The following is a 21732-nucleotide window of genomic DNA, read 5'->3' on the forward strand; positions in this document are numbered from 1 at the left end:
TCCCAGCTTGACCAGCTAAAAAGTGCCCAAAACCCTCTAAAACCAGTCTGAGAGACCAGTTAAGATTGTATGTCTGTATGTATATATATATATATTCAGTGCATCCGGAAAGTATTCACAGCACTTCACTTTTTCCACATTTTGTTATGTTACAGCCTTATTCCAAAATGGATTAAATTCATTATTTTCCTCAAAATTCTACAAACAATACCCCATAATGACAATGTGTAACTATAGTTACCATAGTTACCGTGGTCAAACTCCACGTGAACTACACTTCCCAGCATTCATAGTGTTTTCGCTCTTGGCCACCTCAGGTCCACAGGCCATGTTTTTTTTTTTTTTTCTCTAATACATTTGCAAAGATTTCAAACAAACTTCTGTCACGTTGTCATTACGGGGTATTGTTTGTAGAATTGAGGAAAATAATGAATTCATTTTGGAATAAGGCTGTAACATAACAAAATGTGGAAAAAGTGAAGCGCTGTGAATACTTTCCGGATGCACTGTGTGTATATACATAAACTCTGCTAAAAACCCATTTGAGCTGGTTTTAGTTGGGTTAAGATGGTCATCCAGCCTGGCTAATCTGATGCTCTGCTACTTTAGCAGTTATAAAAGGCCCCAAACCCTCTAAAACTAGTCTTTGGTTTTAGCTGGCCTAAACTGGTCTTAGCTGGTTTAACCAGTCACCCAGCCTGGCCAAACTAAAGCTTAGCTAGTTATTCTGGTCTCTGACCAGCTTAAAAAGTGCAAAAAAACCATCTAAAACCAATCTGTGAGACCAGCTAAGATTGTATAAAAAACAGCTGAAACTAATGTAAGATGGTTTCAGTTGGTCACCCAGCCTGGCCAAGCTGATGCTCTGCTACTTTAGCTGAGAGCTCAGAAGTGCCCCAAACCCTCAAAACCAGTCTGGGAGATCAGCTAGGATTGTTTTTAAAAACATCTAAAACAGTGTAAGATGGTTTACTGGTTTTAGCTGGTCTAAAACCAGTCTAAGCTGGTCTCCCAGACTGGTTTTGGAGGGGTTTGGGCACATTTTTGGTTTTGGGCACTTTTTTAGCTGGCCAGCTAAAAGTGCCCAAAACCAGTCTGTGAGACCAGATAGTGGAAAACCAGTGTAAGATGGTTTTGTTGTTTTAAATGGTCTAAACTGGTTTTAGCTGGTTTATGCTCAGCCAATCTAGAGTTTAGCTGGTTTTGCTGAGAGGCCAGCTGATCTCCCAGCTAAAAGTGCCCCAAAACCCCTCTAAAACAAGCCAACCGACCAACCCGACCAGGCCCAAGCAGCTGCAGGCCGTGTGACCAGCTAAGACCAGCCAACCAGCTTAGCCTGGTTTTATCTGTTTTATTTACTTACATGAATAATGCAATAAATTGTCAGTAATGGCCAAAGCCATATAATCTTATTATTATTTATTTACGGAAACTATAGTTACCATCACAGCAATTTGTGTAAAGAGAATCAATAGGCGTGGTCAAACTCCGCGTGAACTACACTTCCCAGCATTCATAGTGGTTTCGCTCTTGGCCACGTCACGTCCACAGGCCACGTCGCCCCTCATTCGCCATATTTCGTGGAGGAATGCGCTGCAGGAGAGCGGCATTGAGCCGGTTTACAGTCATTTGAAACACCCTGTGCTCTGTTTAACCGCACAAAAAAACAAAACAGCCATAGACTGACAAACATCATGAATGTCTTTAGACTGACCGGAGATCTGTCTCATTTAGCTGCCATCATCATCCTGCTGCTCAAGATATGGAAGAGCAGGTCCTGCGCAGGTGAGCTCAACTCACACAAAATATACATTTCTTCTCACATTCTTCAAACGCTACTTGTGCTGTTTTGAATGTCAAGAAAGTTTTTAGACTGTGTGGAGCTGTCAGGCTAAGTCTTATGAATGTATCTACCAGCATAAAGCATTTAAAGCGAAGTGCAGATTGTTTAGCAAGCAAGCCAGTGGGTTAGCTTGACTTGAGAGCTGCTGAATTCAATCTTGCTGTTTAATTAAAAATGCATTTAAAGTTTAAATGTGCAGATTTGTCGATATGTAGAAGGTTGTGCCGTGTATATTTTAAGGCTGCCTTCAAAATGCATGTCCCAGGCTTGTTGCTTTCAATTAAGTCACTAAAATTGCTGAAAAGTTTAGGCCTAGTTATTAACTTAAGCAATTTAGGTATAGTGTACTGTACACAGCAGATTAAACCGTATTCAGCAATATCTTGTAATCGAGATCATGCATTATCATGATATTAAGTAATTTAAATATAACTTGCATGCTCAGATCTTGCATGAAAACTGATCTGAGGGTCAAAAAGGCGCTAAGGATGTGTTTAAAGTGTTGTTATGCCTGCAAAATGTCATGCATCTAAAGATCTTCCTCCTTTTATTCGCTATACATTCCTAAAATGCAATGCATTCCTTGCTTTGACGTGGCAGTGCATGTAGTTTTGTGTGGCAATGCTACTGCATTGACATGGATTTTCGCCCCTGCAGAGATATAGCAACTCTTTTGGAAGGTTTACTAGCTTATCTTAGTATTGTGCCATAGTTTGCAGTTTAAAAAATTGTTTAAAGGGCTGATTGCAAATGGTTTTTGCCCCCCAGGGATCTCTGGGAAGAGCCAAATACTCTTCGCCTTGGTTTTCACCACAAGATACCTGGATCTCCTAACGTCCTTCATCTCTCTTTATAACACATCCATGAAGGTAAGGCTAGGAAAGAACTTTTCCATGAACAGTCTGAAACGAAACCATTGTGAATGTGTGTGTAAAGAAAACATGAATGCAATTACATATGGATACGTTGCATGGTTAATTTAGTCTATTTGCTTTTATTTTATTAAAACAGATTATCTACGTTGGATGTGCCTATGCCACCGTATACCTGATCTATGTCAAATTCAGAGCAACCTATGATGGAAACCATGACACTTTTAGAGTGGAGTTCCTAGTGGTTCCAGTGGGAGGCCTTTCCTTTCTGGTCAACCACGACTTCTCTCCATTGGAGGTAGGAGACATTGAAAGATGCAAGCAAACTTTGAGACACTTGATCAAACTTTACTGTGCATTTGCCTTCTTTGTCTATTATTACTGTATTTAGACTATGTTAGGAATAAGGTACTAGCTTACTATTAACTGAATACTGTGCACTGTTCAGTATACTTTATATTCTGCCTTCTACTATTATTCCACGATAAACATTTCAGAAAGTAGTAGTGTGCTGCATTATTATGCCATGAAAAAGTAGCAACTGTCTTTACTTTTGGCAGTCGATTCAAATAATGAGTCCAAAGAGATTTTCAAAAGCGTGTCTGTAATTAAATGTAGTTAACTAATGTTAAAGGAAAACTTCACCCAAAACTGAAAATCATTTACTCACCCTCATGCCATCCCAGATGTTAATGACTTTCTTTCTTCTGCAGAACACAAATGAAGATTTTTAGAAGAATATCTCAGCTTTGTAGGTTAATTCAATGCAAATGAATGGTGATCAGATCTTTGTAGCTCCAAAAATCACATAAAGGAAACATAAGAGTAATCCAAAAGACTCCAGTGGTTTAATCCATGTTTTCTGAAGTGATCCAACTGGTTTTGGGTATGAACAGACCCAAATATAACTCATCATTTCACTGTACATCTTGCCATTGCAGTCTCTTGGCACGATCATGATTTCAAGCTCAATTACACTTCCTAGTGCCTGACGCATGTGCAAAATTGCTCATGATGTCAAGATTTATAGTGCAAATGGAGTTACGTTTTGGTATGCTGTTGTCTAAAATCAATTGGATTGCTTCAGAAGGCATGTATTAAACCACTGGAGTGTCAAATCAGCCAAATTTCTGAAATGTCCTGGCTAAAGTCTTTTATTGATGAAAGATAAACATAAATGATGATGAAAGATGAACTATTAAATGCCATGGATTGGTATTTGCAATTGAATTGAAAATGGGCAAAATGTAACAATTTACAGATAGGGGGGCCTGGGTAGCTCAGCAAGTAAAGACGCTGACTACCACACCTGGAGTCGCAAGTTCGAACCCAGGGCGTGCTGAGTGACTCCAGTCAGGCTTCCTAAGCAACCAAATTGTCCCGGTTGCTAGGGAGGGTAGAGTCACATGGGGTAACCTCCTCGTGGTCGCTATAATGTGGTTCGCTCTCGGTGGTGAGTTCTGCGTGGATGCCACGGAGAATAGTGTGAAGCCTCCACATGCGCTAGGTCTCCGCGTTAACGCGCTCAACAAGCCACGTGATAAGATGGTCTCGGACACGGAGGCAACTGAGTTTTGTCCTCCGCCACCTGGATTGAGGCGAGTCACTACGCCACCATGTGGCCTTAGAGTGCATTGGGTATTGGGAATTCCAAATTGAAGAGAAAAGGGGAGGAATAATAATAATAATAATTTACAGATGGTATAACATTGAGAGCCCCATATCTCTGGGATTTAACCATTTAGGCATAAAGACACAGAAGAAAAGTTTTTGTACTCTCACTATTTACAAAAAATGCAACAAGGGGTGCTGAAGTCAACTGATTTTAGTTATAGACCTATCTATCTCTGTGTAAAAATGAAATAATGTCTTCACTGTTCTAAGGTTATTTTTTTTACCTGTATTTTTGTTCCAAAATCATAGGTGAAAATTGTCATTTTGACCCACCTCTACAAAATAATGGATTATTCAGTAAATAGTGATTCATGGCATGTAGAGTTTTAGCTTTCATCATAATTTTGTTCAACAGCAAAAATCTGACCAAAAATACAATTTGAGCCTATGACCTTGGGTTTAATTGACATGGAATGGCCTTTTTGTAATATATTAACATAATAATGTAATGTAATTAATGTAATGTAATGTAATAATTCTGTTATTGCTACTCTCATTGGTTACCAAATCAGGAAGTAATAAATGATTCTTTTTTTTTCTTTATTTTGATAACAGATCATGTGGACCTTTTCCATCTATCTTGAGTCAGTGGCCATCCTGCCTCAACTCTTTATGATTAGTAAGACCGGCGAGGCTGAGACCATCACCACCCACTATCTGTTCTGTCTGGGGGTCTACCGTGCCCTTTACCTCTTCAACTGGATCTGGAGGTTCTACTTTGAGGGTTTCTTTGACATGATCGCTATCGTGGCTGGGGTTGTCCAGACTATTCTATATTGTGACTTCTTCTACCTTTACGTCACAAAAGGTGAGTTTATGTGTCAAAATCTTTGTGTCATGGGTGTCAAACAACATTAACTTTGTCTAATATTGCCCTTCAGATAATAAAAGGTCCACATGAAATAAAGAATTTTCCTTTATACTTTTTAAAGGTGCACTCAGTAACTTTTTGTTTGTGTCATCTTGGACTTACATTGACACCTAGTGGTGTGGATGCAGCATCATTCAAAATCAATAGATTTCAGTTACAGATGCCATTGTAGAAATGTGGTTTGTCACCATTTGGTTTGCTCTTATTGTGTGATGATTTAAAGGTTTTTCAGGGCATTTTTTCTGTTCTTTAGAATGGTAAAACTTCATAAAGTTACCTCTCCTAACATTAATGCCTACATTGTCTACACTTTAGGGACTTGTTTGGCATTAGTTCAGAGGATTTGGCTTTCTTTAGAGGTTATTTACAGAGAATAGACCAGGAAGACAAACAATCTTCATGCTTCATTTTCTGACATGTTCTATGTGGTCCACAGTTTTGAAAGGAAAGAAGCTGAGTCTACCAGCTTAAGTGCCAAAGAACTGTGTCTCTATCAGACTTATAGAGGGGCACAGGCCAATGATGCCACTGCAAGATGCCCAAGACAGAACGCATAACGCCAGCTCAATCACTGATTTCCTCTCCACCTGGACAGCATCAACCATCCCCTTACAGAAACGAGGACGTTTTTGCAAACTGTTCTTCTGTCTTTAGCATCTTGCGATTTAGTTTTTTTTTTTTTTTATTGTTATAAAAAAAGAAAAAGAAGAAAAAACTTTTCTATATGCAAGGTGTATTGAAAAGATTGAATGGTGCATTGTACACATTAACTCCAGTTATTAATTAAATCATTGTAAATTTGTCCAAGATTAGAAATGAGAATGTTGAATAAGTTTATGGTTTCTTCATAATTTAAGAGGAAAAAATGAAATTTGTATGTTCAAAAATTCAAATGATTACATCCCACCCCCTTTTTCCCATGTACATGTGGCCATATAGCTCTTTTCCTTCAATAAGTGATTTAGCCACCAGTAAGTTTTCAAAAAGAAAACCCTCTATCAGAAATTTAGTTTTTCATTTGTTCACAAAAATGCCTTATGTTTATTTCAGATTATGTACATAACCATTTGTGTTGATGCCCCCATGGAAACAAGTACAGTGCTGTGGAAAAGTATTTGCCCCATCCTGATTTCTTCTGTTTTTGTGTATTTCTCATACTAAATTGTTAAACAAATTCTAACATAAAACAAAGGCAGTCTGAGTGAACACAAAATCCAGTTTTTAAAGGATAATTTAAGTTATTGAAGAAAAAAAAGTTATCCTATACCAACTGGGCCTGTGTGAAAAAGTATTTGCCCCTTAGTCACTAAATACCCAAATCTATGAAACTGCATTTATAATGGGGTTCAGCTGGACTAGACACACCCATGCCTGATTACTCCCAGCCCTGTTCAATCAAATCAACACCTAAATAGAACTTTTCAGGCAGTATGAAGTTGGCTAAAAGGTCTCACCCAGTAGCGCACTATGTCAAGGTTGAAAGTAATTCCAGAAATGATGAGGAAAAAGATGTTTGAAATACATCAGTCTGGGAAGGGTTACAAAGCTATATCAATGATTCTGGAATGCCAAAGAACCAATTGGAGAAAACTTGGCACAGTAGTTAACCTTCCCAGAAGTGGCCGACCTTCCAAAATTCTTCCAAGAGCACAGTGAAGACTCATCCAGGAAGTCACAAAAGCCAAAGACAACATCCAAGGAACTGCAGGCCTCTCGCATAATTAAAGGTTACTGTTCATGACTCCACTATCAGAAAGAGACTGGCCAAAAATGGCTGCTAGCCCGGAAGAACATTAAGGCTTGTCTGGATTTTGCCAATACACACCTTGATGATCCTCAAACCTTTTGGGAGAATGTTCTGTGGACTGATGAGTTGAAAGTGGACCTGTTTGGAAGACAGGGGTCCTGTTACATCTGGTGTATATCAAACACAGAAATCCACAAAAAGAACATCATACCTAAGGTCAAGCTAGTGGTAGTGTGATGGTGTGGGGATGCTTTGCTACTTCAGGGCCAGCGTGACTTTGAGAGAAGCATGAATTCTGCTCTCTACCAGAAAACAACCAGCTATTAAGTTTAAGGGGGAAGTTTTTCACATGGGTGATAGTTGTTGGATAACTTTTTTTGCTTCAATAAAAAAAAAAAAAAATATATATATATATATATATATATGTATGTATATTTGAAAACTGCATTTTGTTTTTACTCAGGTTGCCTTTTGTTTTATATCTCATTTTAAGATCTAAAATAATTTAGTGTAAAAAATATAAGAAATCAGGATGGGGCAAATACTTTTCCACAGCACTGTAAACTGTAAATAAGAGACTGTTTCATATTCCATTATCCTTCACACTTTTTTTTTTTTTTTTAGGTTGACAATTATCAATGATATGATGTGATATTACAGTAAGATTGTTTAAATATTCAGTTATTACCTGCAAACAGATCAACTTGTTGAGTTGCAGTAAGTTATGGTAAGGCCATTAAATTTTGTGGTGTGGATACTGTCAAAGCACATTATGAATGACATGATTTTTGTAACGTAGTATTTTGTTTTTCCCGTTAGGTTCAACATCCCAGGTATTTTCCCCACTCGAGTCATTCCAGTAGGGTTTACAGTTATTTTTCTAGTTTTTACGTTACAGTCGCCAATAAATATTTTAAGGGACAAGATTTTGTATGTTTATTTTTTTACTGAAAGATTTTACCTTAAAGATAAAGCATTTCCTAAAACTGTTTATTTTTAATTTTTTGTTTATTAAACTGTACATAATTGTGTTTTTCATTAATTACAGAAAAAAATTAACATGCGTTTTTATTAATATTTGTATTAATGTACACATTTATATACACTGACTACAATTTGTGCACAAACCAAAAAATATACGGTATTGTTTTGGAGTAAAGAATTTGATTCTGGGGTCCAGCAGGCCACTAAGGGGTCTGTTAAAAATTTCTATAAAATGTAGTTTTTATAATAATTGAATATAAGAGTAAGCATTTACATAATTTGACATTATTACTGTTACATTCTTTTTTCCAATGACTACCAATAGATTTCAATTGAATTAAAAATGTTTTTCTTTGGGTTTAAACATCTAAAGGTACTTAAATACTAGGTAGAAAAAACGAATGTGGTCAAATAATTTCCAGAAAATTTAACAATCATTTATTTTAGCTTTAGCACAATGATCATTTAAAAGCCAATAATTAAAATTTTCCATCAACTTATTGTCATTATTTCACACTTACTATTTTTCTATACCATAAAAATACATTGCTGCCTTTTAATTGTGAGTCCCTTGCAAATAGATAATCATATTTTGGGGTCCATGGCATCAAAAAAGTTTGAAAACCCCTGTTTTGCAATACAAAAAGTAACTAATTAAATATAAAAAGTTGTAATGATTAGTTACAACTATGTGAATAATTTGGACAATCATTTGGTAAGCACATAACATCATGGCTAACTGGCCTCTTTGCAAGGAGGAAAAGGGTAAAATATTCACTTTCACTTAAAAGTCCATATACCCATAAAAATTAACATACAGATCCTTAGCAAGTGCCAAAGGGGCTAAATCTGGCAACCAAAGTGGCTAAATCTGGCAACCAAAGTATTGTTCTGTATTCATTGTACTATTTTCCCCCATGTTTATACACTACACAATTTTGTGGATCAAACAAAAAAACTGATCTGACCATGTTCTTTATATTTAGCTGTAATTCTATAGATCAGTACGTGACTGTAAAGCCATTGAAAATACTACAACTACAAAGCACTAGTCAAAATGATCTCCCGATCCATGCACAATGGCACTGTACACAATAATCTATCTATTGAACAGTTACTAGTAAAATTGAAAAAGATACTAGTCACTATTGTAATACAGTGCATCCGGAAAGTATTCACAGCGCTTCACTTTTTCCACATTTTGTTATGTTACAGCCTTATTCCAAAATGGATTAAATTCATTATTTTCCTCAAAATTCTACAAACAATACCCCATAATGACAACATGAAAGAAGTTTGTTTGAAATCTTTGCAAATTTATTAAAAATAAAAAACGAAAAAATCACATGTACATAAGTATTCACAGCCTTTGCCATAACACTCAAAATTGAGCTCAGGTGCATCCTGTTTCCACTGATCATCCTTGAGATGTTTCTATAACTTGATTGGAGTTCACCTGTGGTAAATTCAGTTGATTGGACATGATTTGGAAAGGCACACACCTGTCTATATAAGGTCCCACAGTTAACAGTGCATGTCAGAGTACAAACCAAGCCATGAAGTCCAAGGAATTGTCTGTAGACCGCTGAGACAGGATTGTATCGAGGCACAGATCTGGGGAAGGGTACAGAAAAATGTCTGCAGCATTGAAGGTCCCAATGAGCACAGTGGCCTCTATCATCCATAAATGGAAGAAGTTTGGAACCACCAGGACTCTTCCTAGAGCTGGCCGCCTGGCCAAACTGAGCGATCAGGGGAGAAGGGCCTTAGTCAGGGAGGTGACCAAGAACCCGATGGTCACTCTGACAGAGCTCCAGCATTTCTCTGTGGAGAGAGGAGAACCTTCCAGAAGAACAACCATCTTTGCAGCACTCTACCATACAGGCCTGATTGGAGTGGCCAGACGGAGGCCACTCCTCAGTAAAAGGCACATGACAGCCCGCCTGGAGTTTGCCAAAAGGTACCTGAAGGACTCTCAGACCATGAGAAACAAAGATTGAACTCTTTGGCCTGAATGGCAAGCATCATGTCTGGAGGAAACCAGGCACCGCTCATCACCTGGCCAATACCATCCCTACAGTGAAGCATGGTGGTGGTAGCATCATGCTGTGGGGATGTTTTTCAGTGGCAGGAACTGGGAGACTAGTCAGGATCGAGGGAAAGATGAATGCAGCAATGTACAGCGACATCCTTGATGAGAACCTGCTCCAGAGCGCTCTGGACCTCAGACTGGGGTGATGGTTCATCTTTCAACAGGACAATGACCCTAAGCACACAGCCAAGATAACAAAGGAGTGGCTCCGGGACAACTCTGTGAATGTCCTTGAGTAGCCCAGCCAGAGCCCAGACTTGAACCTGATTGAACATCTCTGGAGAGATCTGAAAATGGCTGTGCACCGATGCTCCCCATCCAACCTGATGGAGATTGAGAGGTCCTGCAAAGAAGAATGGGAGAAACTGCCCAAAAATAGGTGTGCCAAGCTTGTAGCATCATACTTGAGGCTGTAATTGGTGCCAAAGGTGCTTCAACAAAGTATTGAGCAAAGGCTGTGAATACTTGTGTGCATGTGTGGGGTTTTTTTTTTTTTTTTTTTTTTTTTTTTTTTAAATAAATTTGCAAAGATTTCAAACAAACTTCTGTCACGTTGTCATTATGGGGTATTGTTTGTAGAATTGAGGAAAATAATGAATTTAATCCATTTTGGAATAAGGCTGTAACATTACAAAATGTGGAAAAAGTGAAGCGCTGTGAATACTTTCTGGATGCACTGTACTTACTAATTATTAAAAATTAAGTACCAGTATGAAAATCGATAATAGTATGTTTTAAGAAATAAGTGTTAAAACGGCTTGTCATACACGTTTTCCTTGGCGACCAGGAGTTTTGATGTTTCCAATACAATTTTCTGCAACACTGTATTGTAATTACTTATTAAAAATAAGTACTAACATAAATAGGTAACTTGTACGTTTTAAAGGTGCACTCTGTAAGATTTTAGCTGGCTCTTCCTCATCCCATCAGTCCCAGTAGTACCTGTGGTTTTGGACTCTATACTGACACTTGTCGTCTTGGATACTGGAAGTTTGTTTACTGAGTGCTGCCATTTTACACTGAATATGTTTGTTTGTCTTCTGTTTTGTTTCTTTTAGTCTGCCTCATTATACACAATGGACATTCTTGTCTTCAATCCAAATGATATTTTGCATGCTGGACTGTGACTGGGGACGCTCTCTGCCACCGTGTGCTCGTGCATGCAGTGTGATGTTGAGCGTTTATCTGTGATCCGCACCGTGAGAGCTGTAGGTAGTAGTGGTTTGTTTCATGACTCCAGCAGGGACCTCTTGTTTTTTGAACATTGTATCTTTCCACTTGCACTCATTGTGTTCAGACTGTCTGGTGAATCACACTCCTGTTTATCAATACCATACCATCACTCTGGACTGTACTGTTGACTTGGGCTCTGTTTGTTGTTTGTAGTAAGTATATTGTGTTTGTTTTATTGTTTTGTGTACATGTAGTTTTATATTTGTGCATTGGCTAAAAGCACAATATAAAGTAAACATATGTTATTATTATTGTCATTATTAGGGGTAGTAACTCGAAGGTAGTAAAGTCAGTTGCATGACACTGTCATGTGCTGTCAACATGGCAGCGACCATGAGGCGGCGACACCTCCATGTAAAATTAAACAGTTTTTATTGGGTTTCCGATATGACTGGAGTCTTCATCTCATCTCATTTTCAACATATTTCCAAAAAATGCTATTCATGTCTTCATGTGTAAAACCTTTTAATTAGTAAAAACTTACATATTGGACCTTTAAGGAATAAATGTTAAATTTGCTTGCAATACACATTTCCCTTAGCGACCAATGGTTTGAATGTTTAAGAAACAATTTTCTTGGTAACTCAGCAAGTATTGATGCTGACTACCACCCCTGGAGTCGTGAGTTTGAATCCAGGGTGTGCTGAGTGACTCCAGCCAGGTCTCCTAAGCAACCAAATTGGCCGGGTTGCTAGGGAGGGTAGAGTCACATGGGGTAACCTCCTCGTGGTTGCGATTAGAGGTTCTTGCTCTCAATGGGGCATGTGGTAAGTTGTGCGTGGATTGCAGAGAGTAGCATGAGCCTCCACATGCTGGGAGTCTCCGTGGTGTCATGCATAGCGAGCCAGGTGATAAGATGCGTGTATTGACTATCTCAGAAGTGGAGGCAACGGAGACATTACCTCAGCCACTAGGATTGAGGTGATTATCTGCGCCACCACGCGGACCTACTAAGTAGTGGGAATTGGGCATTTCAAATTGGGGGAGAAAAGGGGATAAAAAAATAAATAAAAAATGTTTTTCTTAAAACAGCTTGTTGTACACGTTTTCCTTTGCGACAAACGGTTCGATTGTTTAAGAAGCAATTTTCTGCAACACTGTAATCAGTCATTAAAAATAAGTACATAACATAAAAGAACAGATACATGTACGTTTTCAGGAATAAAGTTTTAAACGGCTTGTCATACACGTTTTTAGCGACCAAGAGTTCGAATGTTTACGATACAATTTTCTGCAACATTGTTCTCTTGATTGTTCCGTCAAAGCTCATAGAACGCGTGACGTCACCGCGCTGTTGTCTGGTCAACAGCTCAGCTGTTGTGAGTGGGGCGACCGCGGGAAAATATTCCACGTAATACATCGGCCAGTTCCAGGGAGGGAGGGACTCTGGACTTGCGTGGGATCATCGGGAGCACGTTTCACAGAATACAACGGAAATATATTCGCAATAATTCTTCAGAAATAACCCAAGGCGCGTTGGGTCGGAATAGAGGAGGTTTCAGTCTAGGACAGTCTTACGAGGGGCAGGAAAATGGAGTTGGATGACGGAGTTGTGTACCAGGACGACCCGGTGACATCGGCGATTATGTCGGAGCGCGTCTCGGGCCTGGCCAACTCCATCTACCTCGAATTCGAGAGACTCATCCGCAAATACGACGAGGACGTGGTGAAAGAGCTCATGCCGCTGGTCGTGGCGGTACTGGAGAACCTGGACACTGTGTTCGCCGAGAACCAGGAGCACGAAGTGGAGCTCGAGCTCCTCAAGGAGGACAACGAGCAGCTGATCACTCAGTATGAACGCGAGAAAGCGCTCAGGAAGCACGCAGAGGAGGTGAGTTAGTGCATTGATAACAGCAGCATCTCTCATCAGCATCAACAGAAGGACGAGAACAAGACGTTGGCATCATTGTTTTGTTGCAGCATCAGAGCCACGCATCAACCTGCACGTGCATAGGTGACTTTGTCATGCCTAGTTTAGCCAGAGCTGCCCTTTGATGATGAATCAGTCTTTCGTTAATAAATAAATAAATTCAAGGAAGCATAAGCAATGCATGTTTTGTGTATTATTTCATCCCCAAGATTTATTGCTTTGCCCTCTGATGCTGTCTTGCCCTTGGTGTTGTTTACAACTTAATGTACAAGCACATAAGCAAGCATGTGTTTGTCTAATACAGATTGTTACATGTTGGCACCATGATGTTATTGGCAAATTACACATTCAAACAAACAATGCACACTATACTTTTGTTCTGTATCAGAATCATATATGACTGGATTTTGACAGGCACAGTTACAGTTTGTGTACACATGCAAACGCACAAAAGGCAGTGCAGGATTGTTTTCTGCAGCTATGCATTTATTTACACTGCATTAGCATTAAATGCATTTAAACTGCAGTTTGTTTCCCCCTCTTTCAAAAGAGTTATGCATACAAAGTTGTTTTCCTTAACTAACTTGACTAACTTGAGGGACTTTACCTGTAACTTTTAGCTGATGTCCTGTAGAAACCAATTGCAACCTTTTAATTTTGCACGAGTTAGACCCCATTTAAGATCAACATTTGTTGTTGTCATAAATTATGATGATGTAAACCTTTTTTGATTGATATGCATGAGTAAATACTTTGATGTGGCTTTAATCTGTTTTGGAAATAAAATTACCATGTGTAAAACCGACTTTGGACAGATTAAGGCTGCTCAATGACTGTATGTGTTCAGTGACAGTTAACTGGGATTATGTGCAAAATGCCTGGCACATTCTTAAACCAAAAGCACAAATGAGTCATGCATAAACTGTATTAATCCATGTGTACTGATCTGGGATCTGGGATGCATCCTATTATCACAGGTTACACCTACACCAAAACTGACATAAGGCTGTGATCAATACTGAATAATGGAAATTGATCTTTACTCATGTTACAGTTCACTGATAAACTAGAGAAGAGCCTATTTGGGAAAGTGTTGATCAAGTTTCAGGCCTAATTAATTTTAAAGTATAGAAGTCACAAATTGTGTGTAATTTTTGTTTCAATGATAAATGAATGTTCCTGGTTTAATACAAAATAATCTCAATCGACAGCATTTGTGGCATTATGGTGATTAACAAAAAATAATTTAATCTAATTTTGAATAATAAAAAAAAAATCGTGGTTACAGTGAGGCACTTACAATGGAAGTGAATGGGGCCAATCCGTAAATGCTAATATACACATTGTTTCAAAAGTATAGCCACAAGCCATAAACATTATACGTGTTAACTTGATTTTAGTGTGATAAAGTCGCTTGCTAATCTTATCTGTGTAAAGTTATATCCAATAATACAACTTTGTTGTCATGATGACATAACAGATAAACCCTGTAATCTAGTAAACAGTATAACAGGTTTAGGGCAGTGGGGCTTAGCAGTTAAGGCTTTGGGTTACTGAACAGAAGGTTGGAGGTTCAAGCCCCAGTACTGCCAAGATGCCACTGTTGGGCCCTTGAGCAAGGCCCTTGACCCTATCTGCTCCAGGGGCGCTGTATCATGGCTGAACCTGCACTCTGACCCCAGCTTAGCTGGGATATGTGAAAAAAAAAAAGAATTTCACTGTATATGTGCAAATGTATAATGTGTGATAAATAAATATAATTATTATTATTAACGGCGGTAAATCCCTGCATTTATCACACTAAAATATTTTAGAAACAGTGTGTTTTGATGTTTATGGACTGGTGCCATTCACTTCCATTGTACGTGCCTTACTGGAACCGCAAATGTAGCTTTTTCCAATAAATAATTTTCTGTTTTGATAAAAATTATGCAATAAATTATGTTAACTGAGTTTAAATAGTTTTGAACCGGGAACATTCCTTTAAAAATTTTTTCCTGTTCCAGCTTAATTTGGATTGACAACTATAAAGCCCCGTTCGCACCGCCGGTGACTTTGTGGCTGGATGTCGCTAGTCTCTGTACTGTGAAGTCACCGGTGGGCGTTCTTACCGCTGTTGCTCTAACGTTATTGGTGGACTGCACTACTGGTGATAAATTTAGAAAATCTGATCACAGATGAGATGTTCTGCTGGTAAAACTAAGAGATCATTCTAATTTGTCTCTAAAAATTTACATTCTGCAGGAGAAAGTGTTTTATATAACCTGCAGCAGTGCTTGTTGCATCATATCATTAACAAGACGAACGATCTATCAATGTTTGAATCAAACTCTCTCAGACATGTTTTTCCACTCTTCATTGTTTTATTATAGCCATTCATGTGGTTATACAGACAAATGATACTAAACAGTGAAATCCCTTACAACATTATAACTTCTCTGTCTTAACTGCACTCCACACCAGTATCTCACAGGAGACGAATGTCGCTCATCTTTTGCATAAAGTTAAACTTTCCTTAACTTTGTCATATTGCTCGCCAAGCCCACATCTTGTCGTCAATGGTCTCTGTCGCTTGTGTCACCAGAAGTCGCTCTGCTCTTATTTAAAATGAAAATGAAACTCAATGGTCTGGTTCCGGAAGTAAAAATCCCGCTCATTTTCTGCATAGGGAAATTTATTTTTAACGGTAGCTTCTAAACATTTAAAGAGAGACGTACTGTGAGCAAATCGAAGATAAATGCTTCAATGAAGCCATAAGTCTTTGTTTCTTCTACTTAAAAATCACATTATTAATTGAATTTGTTGAATAACTACACTCCAGATGGATCCTGCAGAGAAAGATTTACCAATCAGAGAATCGCTGCAAACAGAGTGCACCAAAAGAGCTCTGCAGCGACCACCCACTCCCATGACGCACTGTGAATGATGCAATCCAGTCATTCCACCTACAATCTGCTGATATATTTGCATATATCTGAAAAATTTAAAATGAAGTGAAATGATATTATTACTATACTTGCAATCAACAACTTTAAATCAATAGTTTTATATTTGTCTCTAATTTTGTATTTATATATTTTTAATCTCAATTGCATTTCTTCATTGGATTGTAGTTCATTCCCTCATTAAAGACGTTAAATACACAGTCTTGTACCTTTGTCTTTTTGTGCGATTTTCAAAACTTTTTTGCTTCAAATCAAAGTTTGTAATGTTGTGATTCACCTCGGAGCTGGTTGGTTTGGTTAGGTTCATGGATTAGAACTCCATAATGAAGGATTTTCTGAAAACCCTATGGAAAAAAATAAGTGGGAATTTGGGAAATATATTTCCGGAACCAAGAACGCTGAAAAAGCGGGCACTGTTGTGCTCTATAGGCTGCTATCTTTGATAGGGATGCACCGATCTGATACCTGGATCTGTATCTGCTGTGATACTGATGTTTTAAGACAGATTGGGTATCGGTCCAACGAGTCCGATCAAACTCCGATACTGCGTGTTAGTCATGTTGGTTACTGTCAAGCTTCAAAAATGACATAAAAGAACCATAAAAGCACCATTTAGTAGTCCATATGACTCCATGTGCATTTTATTCAAAGCCACTTGAAGACATGCAATAGCTTTGTGAATCACAAAAGGCTGTGTTTAATAAGTAAATATACATGTATAGTACACATGCGCAGCGTGTTTGTGAATGACGTGGCTTTGTTGACACATATATTGCACGCACAGGTTGGTGATGCACTCGAGCTATCAGGGCGGCGTGCAATATGTGAGAGCTCCACACAAACAACATTTCAGGTGTAGATGCTCAATAGTTCAGTTCGCTTATATCATGCATTTAGAAGAGCACCAGAGGAGCATTTCACCAGATTTTGAATAAGAAGTGAATTAAACTAATACAGATGCTTACAGGATTTCCTGGAGTGTTCTGACCATCAAAATAAAAGGCAGCGGGTTTTAAAGTTAAAAGTGCATGACTGAAATATATTACTCTTGTATTTTAAAATTCTAAAAGTCAATAATAATAATAATAAGTTAACAGTAAAGTTTTTCTGAATAGGCTGTACATTTATATTGAAATAACGTGAAGTTAGAGGATTGTGTTTCTTTACATATTAAAGAATACCCCCAGTTAGTAGCACTCAGTGAAGTATATATATTCTAAACTGATTATGAAGAAAACAACACTGGCATCTGATCAGGATCGGTATCGGCTGATACTGAGATTTCAGGAATCGGAATCAGATCAGAAATGAAAAAGTGGTATCGGTGCATCCCTAGACTTTGAGCACTAACTCCTATGTATGTCCTATGTATACTTCCTTAACTTGATAACTCTGAACAATGGGTTTGTATTGCACTGAAAATGAATAATATTTGAATGCATTGACCAATAACTATGTCCACCATTTAACAGAAGTGCTATTTCAATCATGTAACTGTTCCAAAATCTACTAGTAACAGCTTTGTTAATGAATAATGCACATTTTCTCATCAATAATTGTGAGTAAATATGATCAAAATTATGGATGATCATTAAAGGAATAGTTCACCCAAAAATTAAAATTCTCTCAATTTACTCCTCCTCATGCCATCCCATATGTGTATAACTTTCTTTCTTCTACTGAACACAAACTGAGAATTTTCGAAGAATATCTCAGCTCTGTAGGTCCATACAATGCAAGTGAATGGTGGCCAGAACTTTGACAGACATAAAGGCAGCATGAAAGTAATTCATACGACTCCAGTGGTTTAATCCATGTCTTCAGAATTGATATGACAGGTGTGGGTGAGAAACAGATAAATATTTAAGTCCTTTTTTACTATAAATTTTCCTCCCTGCCCAGTAGGTGACGATATGCACAAATAATGTGAATCGCCAAAAACAAAAGAAGAAGAATGTAAAAGTGGAGATTTATAGTAAAAAAAAAGGACTTAAATATTGATCTGTTTCTCACCCACACCTATCATATCGCTTCTGAAGACATGGATTAAACCACTAGAGTCTTATGGATTAAGTTTATGCTGCCTTTATGTGCTTTTTGGACCTTCAAAGTTCTGGCCACCATTCATTTGCATTGTATAGACCAACAGAACTGAGTTATTCTTCTAAAAATCTTCGTTTGTGTTCTGCAGAAAAAAGAAAGTCACACATCTGGGATGGCATGAGGGTGAGTAAATGATGAGAGAATTTACATTTTTGGGTGAACTATCCCTTTAATGTCAGCAATTTTGTTCACAACTCTTTTGCTATTAGTACATTGTTTATGTATATGCATGGAGAAAAAAATTGTAGTTCAAGGCACTTCTGATACTTATATTAAAAAGCCTTTATTTTAGTTTGGCTAGCCACATTTGAACATTAAAAAAGTTAAAAGCCAGTCCAACCAAAACAACTGTTTTAATGTCCATATTTGACAAGCCAAACTAAAATAAAGGCTTTTATACATTGGTACCAGAAGAAGTGCATCGAACTAATTTTTCTACATTCAATGACTGAAACCCAACGAAACAGCACTTACTGGGACTCTTTAAAACTATAGAATGAGGTCTTTTCTACCTACCCAATATCGATTTCTTCATATTAATTACGTATGTATATGCCAGTAATATCAGTCATTGGCCACCCCACACTTTAGATATTTGCATCAGCCATTGAAAAACTCATGTCATTTGACCACTATCCACATTTCACATTATTGATTTGGTTACAAATGTATTATACTTTTTTTAAAAGTTTGGATACAGACCTTTAAATGAAAACCTTTTTTGCATTTCATGAGTCTTAATGGATTTCTTCAGTCTATTAATAAGGCATAAGAACATCTGGAAAGATTCATAAAGCTTCAGCTTTGCATTAATCCTGTTCTGGAAAAATGGTTGAAGTCAGAAAGTGCCAGAATCTTGCTTTCCTGAGAGTTTGCTTACCCTAACCCTAACCCTAACCTGAATGACTGTATTTGCAATGTTTTGGACAAATGTTTCTTTATCATGTTATACACTGAACTTTTCTTTGTGTGTTTGCTGTGAGCAGAGGTTCATTGAATTTGAAGATTCTCAGGAACAGGAGAAAAAAGATTTGCACAATCATCTGGAGAGTTTGGGGTCACATTCCCATCAACTGGAGCTGAAGATCAAGAACTATGCTGACCAGAGTAAGAACCACCTGCGTTTTATTCCACATTCACTCCCACAGTAGTCTTCTCCCCCTTTCTCAGTAGATTACCAGCCCTTACTAGCTTTTTCTTGCTTAAGGGGATACTCAAAAAGGAAAATTGTTATCATTTACTCACCCTCATGTAGTTCCAAACCCTTACTATGTTCTTTTTTCGGTGGAAGACAAAAGGAGATGTTAGGCAAAATGTCCAATCTCGGTAACAATTCACTTTCACTATTCAAAAAAGATGCAATGAAAGTGAATAGTGACTGAGGCTATCAGTACCGAACATCTTGTGAACTGCCCTTTCTAATCCTTCTTTTCTGACCAGTCTTAAAAACTTCGCAAATGCATATTCAATCTATTCTAGACTGTTGTATGACTTCATTTTAGTCACATTTTATTGAATGCAATGGGTAGAATGCATAGGTTATTATACTGCAGCTGTCCGTGTGACATACTGGTTTACACACAAACCATAATGGAGTACCACTGTGCCATTCTGTTTCTATCAACTCATTCTACTGACCCCATTAGCGGAGCACTGATAATGTATGGTGGCCCATTTGCACAGGAAAAATTAGACATTTTCTTTGGCTCCTTTAATATATAACTGTTTGATTTCATATGGACTGTGAGTCACTAATAGGAGCATTTTCAATTTGAAAATGAATTAGTTATGTGCAGTCTTACACTAATAAACAATGATTTGCAGGGCGTTTGTTGTCAATTTGCTGCAGTGTTAACTAGATTAATTTAGATCATAGTCCAGCTCTTACACTTTCAAAACCACAAAGACTTTCTCTCAGTGATCTTTCTATATCAACACAACTGTCAGTAGTTCGAAAAAACAAACCAGTAAATAGTGTCTGCAATACTTCCTCACTCTCATTCTGATATAATTCCCATTCCTATTTCCATTCATAATACAGTAGTTGTAATGTTCCTAGTCCTTCGGTGATGATAGACTGAAGGCTGTTACTGTCCATTTGAATGTGCCCATGACTGGTTGGTGCTGGCCCTGTTCTTTGGCCTTGAGTGTTTGCATGGAGTCATTCACATTTAGAGACTGAATAAATAGGGTTTATTAGTGGTGATACATACCATTTAGAGCTCAACAGAAGCATCTTTACTAAAGCATTGTGTCTTAATTGGATCGGTTTTGCTGTTCAACACAGATATTAAGATATCAGCATAGACATAAAAACTGCAGGTAATGATCCTGGATCAGAACTATGATATTGAGGAGATATATAGAAAATACAGGTCTCACTCTTTTATCTAATGCTGTGATTTATCTGAAGGCAGTCACTAGGAGTGTGAAAATGCACACTGAAAAAAAAAAAAAATGATGAGTTGGATTTACTTAAAATATATATGTAGCATTTTTGCATTATGCTTTTTAAGTAAATTCAACTTATGGTCATTTTGTGTAATTAGCATAATTAGAAAACCTTTGCTAGATATACACAAATGTATCAGTTCATTCAACTTTATTTTCTTAAAGGTATGTCACACGAATAAGTTTTAACGTCTAATAGCACGTTGTTTCAAATGAACATTTCTGTTATTGTTTCGATCTAATTTAATTGTCTCAAAAGAAAATAATAACTGAGGTCAGGCATTTAAACTTGAAGCTGCACTTCAGCAATGCACATTCACATGTGCATGGATAAATTACACGGATTGACTTGAATCCGACTTTACCAAAGGGAACTCTAAACACCCAAATGGTGACTTTAATTAAAACGGCTAATTACAATAAAACAACATCAGTAATACTAAAACGAGCTCAAATCTTTATGAATTCTTAATAGCAATTAATTAAATGCCCCAATAAGTTCCTTTTGACCAAACAAACATGCTTAAATTATACAAGCTCAAGGGTTTATGGGTATTCCCTAGAACCTCAGTTCTGTACTTGACCGTTTGAGTTAGTAATAATTAAAATCTTAATTTTATGGATTTTTAAGCCAAAGAAGTTCAAGGCAGGGTTATTATAGTTTTGGGTTATAGATTTTATTTCTATTTTATATTAAATTTGTCATTTCATTATAGTTCATTTTTATTTTAGTTTTAGTATTTTATGGCTGCCAAATCTAAAGTATTTGCTGGTATCATTTAAAATGTCTAACGTCATTACATTTCTCAGGGCAGTGTTGTGTTACCTCTATCCAGTGACATTTTCCTGTTTAATTAAGGTAGATTGTAATTTTTTTAAACTGTATAATATAGGGTGAAGATGGATAAAGTGGAACAGTTAAGCTTGACCACTATTGCATCCATATGCATTTCCTTAAATGGTTAAAAATGATTTCTAATCTAATCTTTGAGAAGTAAACCATTTTTTTATTTTTTTATTTTTTTATCCCCTTTTCTCCCCAATTTG

General features: G+C 37.4%; 2 protein-coding genes across 9 annotated transcripts in view; both read left to right on the forward strand.

Annotated features, from left to right (window-relative positions):
• Positions 1 to 1572: 1572 nt before the first annotated feature.
• On the forward strand, positions 1573 to 8487 carry LOC127450283 (ER lumen protein-retaining receptor 2). The gene is made up of 5 exons (XM_051714252.1): positions 1573 to 1785; positions 2612 to 2712; positions 2855 to 3013; positions 4945 to 5197; positions 5697 to 8487. Exons 1-5 carry the CDS (start codon positions 1695 to 1697, stop codon positions 5729 to 5731), a joined length of 639 nt encoding a protein of 212 aa, XP_051570212.1. The 5' UTR covers positions 1573 to 1694; the 3' UTR covers positions 5732 to 8487.
• A 4138-nt stretch (positions 8488 to 12625) lies between these two features.
• Positions 12626 to 21732, forward strand: part of LOC127450215 (C-Jun-amino-terminal kinase-interacting protein 4-like) — a 70181-nt gene continuing 61074 nt past the window's right edge. For all 8 annotated transcript variants that reach the window (XM_051714104.1, XM_051714105.1, XM_051714106.1 and 5 more), the window contains exons 1-2: positions 12626 to 13147; positions 19221 to 19341. In XM_051714104.1, the coding sequence (XP_051570064.1) occupies positions 12848 to 13147; positions 19221 to 19341 (421 nt within the window). In that variant the 5' untranslated portion in view covers positions 12626 to 12847. The remainder of the gene's footprint in view (positions 13148 to 19220; positions 19342 to 21732) is intronic.

This window comes from Myxocyprinus asiaticus, chromosome 13, assembly GCF_019703515.2.
Source record: "Myxocyprinus asiaticus isolate MX2 ecotype Aquarium Trade chromosome 13, UBuf_Myxa_2, whole genome shotgun sequence".
NCBI classification, from domain to species: Eukaryota; Metazoa; Chordata; class Actinopteri; order Cypriniformes; family Catostomidae; genus Myxocyprinus; species Myxocyprinus asiaticus.